We start from the raw sequence: 14,317 nt of genomic DNA, 5'->3' as shown, positions 1-14,317 counted from the left end.
AAAATGGATTAAGGACCTAAATGTGAGACCTGAAACCATAAAAATCCTAGAAGAGAGCACAAGCAGTAATGTTTCTGACATCAGCCATAACAATATTTTTCTAGATATGTCTCCTGAGGCAAGGGACACAAAAGCAGAATTAAACTATTGGAACTACATCAACAAAACAAAACAAAACAAACAAAAACAAAAACAAAAAACAAACGTCTGCACAGCAAAGGAAACAATCAACAAAACTAAAAGGCAACCCGTGGAATGGGAGAAGATACATGCAAATGACATATCCCATAAAGGGTTAATATCCAAAATTTATAAAGAACTTACACAACATGACACACACAAAAACAAATAATCCAATTAAAAATGGGCAGAAGACATGAACAGACATTTCGCCAAAGAAAACATTCATATGGCTAACAGAAACACAAAAAGATGCTAAAATCACTCATCATCAGGGAAATGCAAATTAAAAGTACAATAAGATATCACCTCACACCTGTCAGAATAACGAAAATCAAAAAGATAAAATTAATAAGTCAGGAAACGACAGATGTTGGCAGGGATGCGGAGAAAGGGGAACCTTCCTACACTGTTGGTGGGAAAGCGAGCTGGTGCAGCCACTCTGGAAAACAGTATGGAGTTTCCTCAAAAAGTTGAAAATAGAGCTACCCTACGACCTAGTGATTGCACTACTGGGTATTTACCCCAAAGATACAAATGTAGTGATCCGAAGGGTTACGTGCACCCCGATGTTTATAGCAGCAATGTCCACAATAGCCAAACTATGGAAAGAGCCAAGATGTCCATCAACAGATGAATGGATAAAGAAGATGGTATATATATACAATGGGATATTATGCAGCCATCAAAAGGAATGAAATCTTGCCATTTGCAACGACGTGGATGGAACTGGAGGGTATTATGCTGGGCGAAATAAGTCAATCAGAGAAAGACATGTATCATATGACCTTGCTGATAGGAGGAATTCTTAATCTCAGGAAACAAACTGAGGGTTGCTGGAGTGGTGGGGGGTGGAACGGATGGGGTGGCTGGGTGATAGACATTGGGGAGGGTATGTGCTATGGTGAGCGGTGTGAATTGTACAAGACTGTTGAATCACAGACCTGTACCTCTGAAACAAATAATACATTATATGTTTGAAAAAAGGGTGGGGGGCACCTGGGTGGCTCAGTTGGTTAAGCAACTGCCTTCGGCTCAGGTCATGATCTCCGGGTCCTGGGATCGAGCCCCGCATCGGGCTCCCAGCTTGGCAGGAAGCCTCCTTCTCCCTTTCCCCCTCCCCCTGCTTGTGTTCCCTCTCTCACTGTCTCTCTCTCTCTCTCAAATAAATAAATAAAATCTTAAAAAAAAAAAAAGAAGAAGATAGCAGGAAGGGAAAAATGAAGGGGGGGGATATCGGAGGGGGAGACGAACCATAAGAGACTATGGACTCTGAGAAACAAACTGAGGGTTCTAGAGGGGAGGGGGTGGGGGGATGGGTTAGCCTGGTGATGGGTATTAAAGAGGGCACGTACTGAATGGAGCACTGGGTGTTATACGCAAACAATCATGGAACACTACATCAAAAACTAATGATGTAATGTATGGTGATTAACATAAAATAATAAAAAAAGATAAGACAACAAAGTGTTGGTGAGGATGTAGAACAAAAGGAACCCTTGAGTACAGTTGGTGGGAATGCAAACTGTGCAGCCACTGTAGAAAACAGCATGAAGTTTCCTCAAAAAAATTAAAAATAGAACTCCCCTATGATCCAGTAATCACACTGCTGGGTATTTACCCCCAAAATATAAAAACACTAATTTGAAAGGTTATATGCACCCTATATTTATTGCAGCATTATTTACAATAGCCAAATTATGGAAGCAGCCCAAGTGTCCACTGATAGATGAATGGATAAAGAAAATATGAGATAAACACACATACACACACACACACACACACAGAGTGAAATATTATTCAGCTGTAAAAAAAAGAATGAAATCTTGCTATTTGTAACACCATGGATGGATCTAGAGCATATAATACTAAGCAAAATAATTCAGCCAAAGACAAATACCACATGATTTCACTCATATGTGAAATGGTATGTCTATAAACCAAGGGACACCACGGGCTGCCAGGAATCACCAGAGGCTAGATGCATGGAACAGATTCTCCTTCAGAGCTTCCAGTAGGAACCAACCCTGCTGATACCTTGATTTTGGACTTCCAGCATTTACAACTGTGAGAGAATATATTTCTGTTGTTTGAAGCCACTCAGTTGTGACACTTTGTTACAGCAGCCCTAGGAAACCAATATACCAATTTCAGGGGCTCCTTCCCACTGACCTCCAAGCAGTGCTGGATCCGAGAGGGCATCTCAACAGTAAGTGTCTCCATTAGCCTTAGAAGGGATTGCAGGGTCTCCCTGAACAAATCCTGAGGGGAGAAGAGAGAACTCAAAGAGTTGCTGAGATGTCGGCCCCATCCCTCCTTCTAAACTTAGCTCCGTGCTCTAGCTCTCCCAGGAAGCTTTCCTTGAGAAATTCTGCTCCACGAGTTTCCCCCTAACATTTCAAGTGCCACTTGCCTGCTATTAACTTAAACAAATTCTTCTGTTTTCAGCAGAGCACAAATGTCTGCCTGATGTGCAGTTTGTCCTAGTGGACTGGGAGTTCCCAGTTTGCCCCAAACATGGGCAAATCCTGTCAAAATACCTTCCCTCCCTAACCAGACCTACATTGAGGAAGGCCTCATGGGGATACAACCAGAGGAAACCCACCTCAGCCTTCTCTGTATGTACCAGTCCTTCCTTCATAACATAAATAAATATGAACTGACGAAGAAGGACCACCAGACAGCTGATGAAAAGGCCCAAATAAACAAACAGACCAACTGCCCCTAAAAAAAAAAACTAATTCAGTAAATAGAAACTTTTATTTTTTTAAATTCTTATTAATATCCTCAAAAAATCAGGAGATTGTGGCATCAATAAAACAAGAACAACCAATCAAGATAAAGGAGTAATCAGAGAACATGAAAGAATTCCTAAGAATTAAACATACAAATGCAAATTAGAAAAGTGAATCATTCTTCCTTCCCTCAAGGAAACACTATAGGCCCTGTGGGAAATGGATTCAACTCTCTTGCCCCTGGGACTCTCTAAACTTATTTACCCATGGGCCTTTAGTAAAATCATGTTAAACCTTTCAGTCTGGTTTCAGTTGTACAACAGTTAAAAATTAAAGAACTGCGTGTTCACCTCTGGGCCAGAATATTAAAGTGTGACAGCAGTAATCAATGCATGCTCTCAAGAAGGAAGTACATCTCATGAGTTGCATTCAGACTATATGACCTAGTAACCTCTTCAAATGATTGTATTTTTATCAACGAAGGTGGAAGAGCCTTACCTGTAACTGCCAAACCTATACTCATCCTCTCAAAAGTAAAAACTGAATACAAAGAGACAAACATCAAAGAGTTAATTACCACAGTGGTGTGGGCCTCCTGGGAACTGGATGCCTCCTTCTGCAAAATTTCTGTAGGTGGTAGGCAGAGCACACTCTTACGGCATGTTCGGAGTAGCTCTGTTCTTTCTTCTACTTCTATGAGGGGACGGAGCTTCCTAAGATCCAGGAGGAAGTAGCAAATATGTAACAAGACAGTAATGGCCAGGAATAACAGCTGAGGAAGGTACAGAGAGAGATGGTGGAGACAGAGGGACAGGTGGTAGTAAGAAGTTGCCAGAAGAAAAAGTAACAAAAGAAGAAAAGGAGGAAACTAACAAAGTTTTAAAATTCCAGGAAAATGGAAAGAAAGGGACAAAGGGAAAGAGGAACTATTACAGGAAAGGGTACTGATATTTTGAGATGATACATTACTTTTTGGCTCCCCAGATATTTTGAGGGAATGGGGGAAATGGTCAGTGATAGATATGTAGGTATTTAGTCAGGGACAGCCCTGAAAGCAGAAGAAAGCCTGGACCAGAAGCAACAGCAAGTGCCTGTGAAAATGGGAGAGGTGGTCTCTGCCAGCTGCTCCAAAAATCCCATCTAAAAAATCTTGGTTAAAGGAGGTGGCAGACATTGTCCAGTAGATGTCTACTACTGCCTGGGGCCCCCTATTCCTAGAAGCAGAGGCAGAAAGTGAGGTGGGGACAGACTAGGATATAAAGAACTGAAATCCAGTCAGAGCAAGGAAGACAGAGTAGCTGGAACATCGTTACCTGAAGTCACTGATGATGTTCATTGCCCTCAGCCTAATGGAGCTGGAGATGGAACTCAATGGCTCCTCCCTGATTAACTCCTGTAATACACCCACCCCACCCCCCACCCCAGAGACAAAGAGGATGTGAACATATTTTTTTTGTCTTCCTCCCCCTCCTCCTACCCCAGACTGTATTCATAAGAAACCGGAACCTAGAATTTCCAAAAACTCTCAAGGACAGCACTTCTGTCCTACTCCCAACCATACCTTCCCCACAGTACTCACACCCACCTTCAGGATGGAAAAAGGAAAAGGTAGGAAAAGGACACTGGAAAATCTGGACTTTTATCCTCCAGGCCAAGGCCAGGAGCACTGCCAACGGCTTCCATGAAGACCCATCCTCCCTCCTCTGTGCATTTCCACCTCCAACCTCCTGAGTTGTACTTAGCACCATGAAGGTTACAATTTCTAGCTTCTGAGGGAACTTAAATTGAAAGGCCATGGGGTGGCTGCTCAGGATGTTTGTTAGCTTGGTCAGGGCATCCAGGTACTCCAGCTTCAGGTTCTTATCCTGAACTAACCAGTATGCTCAGAGATTTCCAAAGTAGGAATGATCCTGGGGCAAGGGAAAACTACCTACACAAAATCTGGGAGATGAAAAGCTAAGGCTTCTATAGCTTTCTCTAGGCTGAGATCTTGCAACTTCTCTCTGAGGACAGCTTAGGGAAGCAAAGCCTGTGGCATCTTTATGGGGGAAGGGGCCACCCCTCTTACCAACCTGGTTCTGGAGTTCCCACCTTAAATTAGGATAGATCTAGCTAGTTTCCTTCTCTCTCAAGTTGTCTTTTTACCAAATAAGTTCTCCCAAAGGATGTCTAGTTGGATGGTAAATGAACAGGATTTGGGAAAGTCTTCTTCTCCTACCCTAGGGGCACATGCTCTGGACAAATGACAAAGGTAGGAAAATTATTTAGGGACCCCCCCCACCTTACCTCCCCTGAAGTAACTGTAATAGCCCTACCCCCTTGTTCCATTTAAGGCCAGGCATCATTTTCATGGAGGGGAAGGGTAAAGAAGGCAGGGATGGGACACTGGAGAAGGAGAGTAAGCAGGAAGTACCTTTTCTACAATGCAGTTGCGGTGGTGTTGCAGGACCACGGCCAGGATGTCATCTAAGTGCGTGAAGATGTCTCCCTTGCTCGCTAAAATAATCTTGCTATAGCTTAAGTAGATGATGTTACAGACCAGCCCCCATTCCCTTTGCTGATGTTCCTGTAAGAGGAAGGGGGAAACTTGCCTTCTCTTCATCTTATCCTTGCCTGATGGGGGAATGGAGGTTCAGGGAGGAATGGATTGGCTAGATGGCCCGGAAGGGAAGATGGGGTTGTGGAATGGTGGACAGCTGGGAGGAAGGGGATGCCGCTGATGATACCAGGGCCTGAAGCATGGGCATAAGGGAACATGGGAAAGGGAGAAGAGGATGAAACTTCCCCACAGTTGGTCAGAGGGAAATAGAAGCTTTATAGGGGAGTCACAAGGCCTCAGAGAAGTGGGGAGTCTGAGTGATGGGGATGCCTCAGAAGGTTTTGTGTGGGAGGGTGGCAGAGTTCCCAGGAATGCCATCACCTTCGTTAGCTTGAGGATGAATGATGAGCCCTTGTCAGTGAGGATAGCACTATACACTTGCAGTTGGTCCAGGACCATCTTCAGATGTTTCATGGACACAATACTGAGTGCCACAGCAATGCCCTGTAATGGGGATAGCCTCAACCTCACGCCACAGCTAAGAGTTATCCAGGTACCTTTATGCTCTCCCAAACCCCAGGATTTAGAGAGAAGAAGGGAGAGAAAAGGGAAAGAAAAGAAATGGAAGGAAAATTTGGTTCCTCTGACTTGAACAACTTAAAATCCAGATGGAGAACCAAACATCCTTGCAAGAAGTAATTCAAGGAGCAAATTACAAAAAAAAGACTCTTAACTATAGAGAACAAACTCATGACTACCAGAGGGGAAGTGGGTGGGGGGATGGGGGAAATAGGGGATGGGGATTAACGAGCACACTTATAATGAAAAAAAAACTCTAAAAGACAGATAGATTAGATGATAGATAGATAGATAGATAGATAGATAGATAGATAGATAGATAGATAGATAGATAAAGAGGCACAGGGCTTGTCAAAATTAAAGAGTCTGATTTTTGTATTTTTCATACTAATTGACAACATCCAGAAAAGCCTTTCCTGAGTATCATGGACCAGAGGAGAACCACGCCCTGCACAATGCTTGTGAACTGTGGGGACATTGCATATGTGTATGAATTCATCTATGAATTCAGTAGAGATTTGTTTGGTGCTTAATGCATGGGGGGACAAAAGAAGCAAATTATCCCAGATTGTGAAAAATTAGAGTCACAGATTTGCAAAATCTTAGGAGTATCAAATCTAACACTGCAGAATAGAGTATACTTATATGCACTAGAAGTTCAGAGAAAGGTTGTGAGGAGGGAACAGGAGGGAAGAACAAAACCAAGGCACATTATCAACAGGATTGGATGGATAATCAGAGGAAACGGAAAAGAGAGAAGACATACAGAGAATGCCAATATTCTTAACCCAGGAGAACAGGAAACAGCAGTAAACTGACCAAAATGGGCAGGTGGAAAGGGGACCTGTCTAGAGTTGGGGAGAGAGAAAGGAGGGAGTCCCTGCATGTGTCTTGTGGGACATAGTGGCAGGACAACTAAGTGAAAAATGCTGTCGGTGGGAAGAGATGACTGAGTGGGGGCCAAGAGCAAGGGAAACTTGGGGATTCTATAGTTCTTGCCAGGAACAGTCTTTAACTTAAATCCCTCTGCCTCATAGCAGGCCGCTTTGACTTAAATGTCAGCCAAGCCTCTTCCTAGAGCTTACTCAACCCGGATATCAGCACAGAGCAAAAAGAACATATAACACAGAGAGGCAGGTGCCAACTGTTTGTCAACTGGCTTGTTTGTGCAGGATGGGCTGCCATTAAGACTTTGCAGCAGAGGAGGCAGAGTGCTGGGGACCTAGGGACAGTTACAGTTGTTCCAGGGAACAGATCCTCTAGAAAGGATGAAATATTAATGGGACTTGTAGGCTTTTGGCCTCCAAGTAGATGAAGGGAAAATTTTGCCTAGTTAGAAAGCAGGGACTTGGGGAGCCTGGGTGGCTCAGCCCGCTAAGCATCTGCCTTCGGCTCAGGTCATGGCCCCAGGGTCCTGATATCAAGTCCCGCATCGGGTTCCTGCTCAGTGGGGAGTCTGCTTCTCCCTCTCCCTCTGCCTGCTGCTTCCCCTGCTTGTGCTCTCTCTCTGACAAATCAATCAATCTTTAAAAAAAAAAAAAGAAAGAAAGCAGGGACTAGTTGAATATCAGAAGAGGGTTCTACCTAGTCTGTCCCTCTTCCCATGCCATCCCTTATCCTGATCATCATCATCTTCATCACCGACATCATCAGAATATTTAATGCTTAGTTTGTACCAGCCTTACACATGCTATCTCACTAATCCTCATGCTAAAGCTTTAAGGTAAATATTATCAACCCCATTTTACAAACAGGGAAAATATAATTGTTCCCAAATGCAGCCATCCAGCCCAGATCTGAGTTCCAGATCTACATGGATACTGAGCCTCTCCACCTGGCTCCCTACCAGGAGCACCCTAAACTCTCCCCATCAAAACTGAATGCATCATCTTCTTCCCCATTATGTCCTGCATTCCTGATCTCAGTGAAGGATACCACCTCCCAGCATGCCAGAAACCCAGGAACTATCCTGAACATCCTCTGCCCTCTTAATCTTTATCTCTGTATCCAATCTGTCCCCAGGTGTTGGCAGACAGGTCACTTTTACCTCCCTGTCAAAGAACCCTGTATTCCAGTCCCACTATGCCACTGACTGTTCTGTAGACATGGTCCCAAAAATTCTTATCTTGGAATATTATGTCAAGTGGGAATACCCACTTCCCTCCTAATCTAGACCCAACTAGCCGAAGTCCTCACCCCCAACCCCAACAGCCACTATATGTCTCTGTGACCATTCATGTTGCCTTTAGTAAGGCTATTCTGTGGAGCCAGCTGTTTTCTTCCTATATATGTTTGTCTCCTCAATGATACTGTTTGCACCTTGGGCTTGGTAAATAACTGATGATAGTCATGATGGTGATGGATGCTCTGAGAATCTGGCAGGGAAGGGGCATTGGAGAGGGGATGCCTGAGAGCACGGCCACCAATTCTACCAGTAAGCAACACTTAGAGAGTGCTTGTGTGCCAGGCATTGTTCTAGGAGCTTTTATATTTTTAATCCTGAAAACCATCCTATGACACACAGGTTCCATAGTATTCCCACCAAAAATACATAATCTAAATGTAATCATGAGGAAATATGAGACAAACAAAAAATGAGCTACATTCTACAGAATCAATGGTCCATACATTTTTAAATGTCAAGATCATGAAAAATAGAAACTGAGAACTGTTCCAGATTAAAAATATTAAAGCTAAATGATAACTAAACATACTATTTGATTCTAAATTAGATCCCAGACCGGAGAAAAAAATGTTTTTCTTCTGCTCTAAAAAAAAACATTGGTAGGACAATTGGCCATTTTCAGATCAGGTCTATAAATTAGATAATAGTACTGTAGCAATGTTAACTTCCTAATTTTGATCACTGTGCTTTGATTATGTAAGGGAATATCATTATTTTTAGGTAGTACACCCTTAAGTATTTAGGGGTAAATGTGCATCATGATTGCAACTTCCTGAAATGAGTCAGAAAATAAAATAATAATAGTAAATAACTTGCCCAAGGGCACACAGTTAGAAAGTGGCAGACCTAGGATTCCAACAGGTTGTTGAGCTTGCCAGGTCTTAGCTTTTAACTACTTCATCACCCTGCCTCTTAAAGGAAAAATGTTTCCCCTTTGCCAGTTCCTCCACCTCACCTCCCTCTCCTGCAGGTCTTCATGGATAGCTTGTAGGATGGAGGAGAGCATCATCTTCACCAGTTTCATATTCCTTGAGGTCCGCAGGGTAAATCCGAAGAATTTATATAGAAAAGCCTAGGAGAGGTGAAAGGGCAGGGTCATGCATAACTTGGAGTGAAGTTAGGGTAGCTTGGGGAATAGCCATTACCCAAACTGGTTTTGAAACTGTCAGCCAGCACCCTTCCCCACTGCCCCAACCTCCACTCTGGCCCTCCTGTTCTCTGGGGGGCATCTGGATAAGGCAGTAATCCTATAGAGCAGGGGCTGAAGCTAGAGGTAAGAGAAAGCTGTATTTCTAATTTCTTGGCATCTTAGGGTATGGATCATCCCTTTAGGAACTTTCCCTGATCCACATACTTCCCATTTCCAGCTAGAAAATCAAAAGTTCCTTACATCAATGTTTTACAGTTTTCAGAGCACAGATCTTTCACCTTCTTGGTTAAGTTTATCCCTAGGTATTTTATGATTTTTGGTGCAATTGTAAATGAGATTATTTTCTTAATTTCTCTTTCTGATGCTTCATTAACTGTAAAGAAATGCAACAGATTTCTGTATATTATTGTTGTACCCTTTACTGAATTCATTTATCAGTTTGGTGGAGTTTTAGGATATTCTGTATATAATATCATGTCGTCTGCAAATAGTGAAAGTTTTACTTCTTCCTTGCCAACTTGGATGGGTTTTACTTCTTTTTCTTGTCTGATCACTGTGGCTAGGATTTCCAGTCCTATGTTGAATAAAAGTGGTGAGAGTGGACATCCTTATCTTGTTTTTGATCTTAGGGGAAAAGCTCTCAGTTTTCCACCATTGAGTATGATGTTAGCTGTGGGTTTTTCATATATAGCTTTTCTTATGTTGAGGTATGTTCTCTCTAAACTTACTTTGTTGAGAGTTTTTATCATGAATGGATATTGTACTTTGTCAAATGCTTTGTCCCCATCTATTGAGATGATCATATGGTTTTTATCCTTTCTCTTATTGATGTGATGTATCATGTTGATGAATTTGTGAATATTGAACCACCCTCACATCCCTGGAATAAATCCCACTTGATCATGGTGAATGATTTTAGATTCTGGTTGCTAATATTTTGCTGAGCATTTTTGCATCTATGTTCATCAGAGATATTGGCCTGTGGTTTTCTTTTTTTATAATGCCTTTATCTGACTTTGATATTGGGATAATGACACAAACAAATGGAAAGATATTCCATGCTCATGGATTGGAACAACCAATATTGTTAAAATGTCCATACTACTCAAAGCAATCTACAAACTTAATGGAACCCCCATCAAAACACCAACAGCATTTTTCACAGAACTAGAATAATCCTAAAATTTGTGGAATCACAAAAAACAAACCAACCAAAAAAGCAAACAAACAAAAAACCTGAATCGCCAAAGCAATCATGAAAAAGAAGAACAAAGCAAGCCCAGATTTCAAACTTTACTACAAAGCTGTAGTAATCAAAACAGTATGGTACTGGCACAAAAATAGACACATAAATCAATGGAACAGAATAGAGAGTCCAGAAACAAACCCACGGTTTTATGGTCAATTAATCTAAGACAAAGGCAGCAAGAATATACAATGGGAAAAAGACAGTCTTTTCAACAAATGATGTTGGGAAAACTGGATAGCCACGTGTAAAAGAAGGAAACTAAACCATTTTCTTTTTTTTTTAAAGATTTATTTATTTACTTGAGAGAGCGAGAACGAGAGAGAGTACATGAGAGGGGGGAGGGTCAGAGGGAGAAGCAGGCTCCTCGCTGAGCAGGGAGCCCGATGCGGGACTCGATCCTGGGACTCCAGGATCATGATCTGAGCCGAAGGCAGTTGCTTAACCAACTGAGCCACCCAGGCGCCCATAAACCATTTTCTTACCACCATACACAAAACTAAATTCAAAGTGGATCGAAGACATAAATGTCTTCATTTGGAACCATAAAATTCCTAAAAGAAAACATAGGCAGTAATTTCTTTGACATCAGCCATAGAAACATTTTTTTTAGATATATCTCCTCAGACAAGGGAAACAAAAGCAAAATTAAATTATTGGGACTACACCAAAATAAAAAGCTTCTGCACAGTGAAGGAAAGCATCAACAAAACAAAAATGCAACCTATTGAATGGGAGAAGATATTTGCAAATGATATATTTGAAAAGGAGCTAATATCTAAAATATATAAAAAATGTATACAACTCAACACCAAAAAAGCAAATAATCCAATTAAAAAGTGGTCAAAGGACCTGAATAGACATCTTTCCAAAGAAGACATATAGATGGCTAGTAGACACATGAAAAGATGCTCAACATCACTAATTGTCAGGAAAATGCAAATCAAAACCACAATGAGATATCATTTTACACCTGTCAAAATGGCTAAAAAAAAAAAACAAAAAAAAAAAAAACAAGAAATAACAAGAGTTTGTGGGGATGGAGAGAAAAAGGAACCCTTGTGTCCTGTTGGTGGGAATGCAAACAGGGGCAGCCACTGTGGAAAACAGTACAGACATTCCTCAAAAAATTAAAGATAGACTAACCACATCGTCCAGCAATTTCACTACTGGGTATTTACACAAAGAAAATGAAAACACTAATTCAAAAAGATATATGCACCCTGATGCTTATTGCAGAATTATTTACAATAGCCAAGAAATGGAAGCAACCCAGTTCATTGATAGATGAATGGATAAAGATGTGGAATGCAATATTATTCAGCCATGAAAAGAATGAAATCTTGCCATCTGCAACTGCATGGATGGATATAGAGGGTATAATGCTAAGTGAAATACAGAAAGACAAATACAATATGATTTCACTCATATGTGGAATTTCAGAAATGAAACAAACGAACAGAGAAAAAAGAGACCAACAAAAAAACAGACTCTTAAATACAGAGAATAAACTGGTGGTTGCCAGAGGGAAGGTGGGTAGGAGGACTTAAGAGTACACTTATTTTGATGAGCACCGATAAATGTAAAAAATTGTTGAGTCACCATATTGTACATCTGAAACTAATATAATGCTGTATGTTTGTTATACTTGAATAAAAAATAAGTTAAAAAAAACAAACACAAAAATAAATTTTAATAACAAAACTTCACTTGAAAAAAAAAAAAAACAGGGCGCCTGGGTGGCTCAGTTGGTTAAGCGATGGCCTTCGGCTCAGGTCATGATCCTGGAGTCCCTGGATCGAGTCCCGCATCGGGCTCCCTGCTCGGCAGGGAGTCTGCTTCTCCCTCTGACCCTAACCCCTCTCATGTGCTCTCTCTCATTCTCTCTCTCTCAAATAAATAAATAAAATCTTTAAAAAAAATTTTTAAAAAACCCAGTTCCTTAAATTTGCATAATTTAAAAATTAAAATAGCAAAATCAAAAAAGTAATCTATATCTCTCCCTCTTCTGAATTTCTGTAGCCTTTATCCTTGCTTGCTATTCATTACCCTGTCTACCTTGTAATATCTGTATTTATGTAGTCAACACTTTCCTACCTCAGGGTTTCTATATTTCCCATTTCCCCTGTCTGGAATCTTCCCTGGGCTCTTCAAAATGCTGTCTCACTCTCATCTTTCTGATCATGTCTCAGTGAGCCTTCCCTGACCTCCTAAATTCCTCTCTAGCTCACCATCCTGCTTCTTTGATTCAAAGCTTCCTCACAATCACTAGTCATCTTGTTTATGTGTTTGTTTGGTTAGTTCTTAACTCTCCCCAACCTCTCCTCTCCAATGAGAATAAAGCTCAGGAGCTTTATGTCTTGTTCATTGTATGTCTTGGTCATTGTGTGTATGTCTTGTTCATTGATCTACTCCAATGCTTACAGAGTGCCTGACACAGTAGACAAACAAGGTATACCAGATGTTCAATGAATGTGTCAACTTTCCCCCAGAGCCCCCTCTAGATGGGCACCTTTTCTTCCTCTAGCAGATGCTCTTCAAGCCTTGTCCAGAGCCGAAGTTTCCTTCCCTTCCCTGGTTGCAGGCACCATTGTGAGCAGTTCCCACCTGTAAGCCTTTTTGGGTCTCTTTGCCTGGAGGTGCCTGAGAGTTACATTCTTCTCTCTCCCATCCCTGCCCCATACCAACCATAGAAGCCTGGCACCAGTGACAGAGAGGTGGAGGGGTGGGGAAATACAAAAGCCCCCCTCACTTGTCTCTTAGCAGGATAGACTCTGCGGTGTAGTTTCCATCCAGGTCTCCCCACATCCTTGCTTAGCCTCTCCTCTTCCTACCCTGTTCCTTTTACTTGATCACAGCTTCTCCTGAGAGCACTTTCTTGCCAAATCACTTGACAAGGACCCCCACCTTAGGCTCTGCTTCTATGAAACCTGACCTAAGGCACTGGCTTCTCTGCTTAGCTGGCAAATTACTGCTTAGCTGGCAGATTACTCATCTTTCCAGACTTAATCATTCGTCTGTAGAGTGACTGATCTTCCCAGTTTGCCCAGGACTGAGGCATTACCTAGTATGCTGGACTTTTAGAGCTAAAACCAGGGCAGTCCTAAGTGAACTGAGATGGTGGACCACCTTTGAGAAAGCTTTTCTGGCCAATCCCAACCAGCCAAGTAAATAGCTCTCCCCTCTGCTCCCAAGCATATAATGCACATTCCAATCCTGGAGTCAAAGAGGTTCTCTTGAGTAGGGAGGTCCCTCAATCATGTCTCAGTCTCAGGGGGTGTGGGGCCTCTTCTCCCTCAGGATCCTGAAAAGGGGAAGGAAGGCAAGTGTGGAGAAAGGTATGTCTCTTAGAGTGCATACCTGAAGCAGCCTGTCCTCCCACTCCTCCTGATCCAGGTTCTCCTCAGTGTGATCTAGGAAAGAAGAGAGTATAGGGACCTGCCCGACCAGAAGGCCCCGGCCAGGGAAAAAGAACCAACATTTGAACGCTATTCTAAGGGCTTTGTGCCCATCCTCTCATTTGATTTTCATTATGATCCTACAAGATAATTGTTCCCCCTTCTTTTCAGAGGCTCCAGGAAATGTATAACTTTTCAAAGGTCAAACATACCCAGCTGGCAAGTGTTAGAGCAAGGATACAAACCTGGGTCTCTGGTTCCAAAGCCCACACTCTTTCCTGAACCTCTGCCCACAAGAAGGAGAG

The 14,317-nt window shown here is 42.1% G+C and overlaps 1 protein-coding gene across 1 annotated transcript in view; it reads right to left on the bottom strand.

Annotated features, from left to right (window-relative positions):
* The window catches only part of LOC123844069 (maestro heat-like repeat-containing protein family member 2B), a 38,329-nt gene that overhangs the window by 20,599 nt on the left and 3,413 nt on the right, over nt 1–14,317 (bottom strand). The window contains exons 5-11 of the mRNA XM_045874068.3: nt 13,975–14,027; nt 9,174–9,290; nt 5,836–5,958; nt 5,329–5,481; nt 4,229–4,308; nt 3,493–3,628; nt 2,353–2,442 (exon numbers count right to left, since the gene is read on the bottom strand). Of these exons, the coding sequence (XP_045730024.1) occupies nt 2,353–2,442; nt 3,493–3,628; nt 4,229–4,308; nt 5,329–5,481; nt 5,836–5,958; nt 9,174–9,290; nt 13,975–14,027 (752 nt within the window). The remainder of the gene's footprint in view (nt 1–2,352; nt 2,443–3,492; nt 3,629–4,228; nt 4,309–5,328; nt 5,482–5,835; nt 5,959–9,173; nt 9,291–13,974; nt 14,028–14,317) is intronic.

Source organism: Mirounga angustirostris, unplaced genomic scaffold (assembly GCF_029215605.1).
Source record: "Mirounga angustirostris isolate CCGP_5_RB_7025 unplaced genomic scaffold, mMirAng1.0.hap1 SCAF_5, whole genome shotgun sequence".
Lineage (NCBI taxonomy): Eukaryota > Metazoa > Chordata > Mammalia > Carnivora > Phocidae > Mirounga > Mirounga angustirostris.
This window is presented reverse-complemented; position numbering and strand designations above follow the sequence as displayed.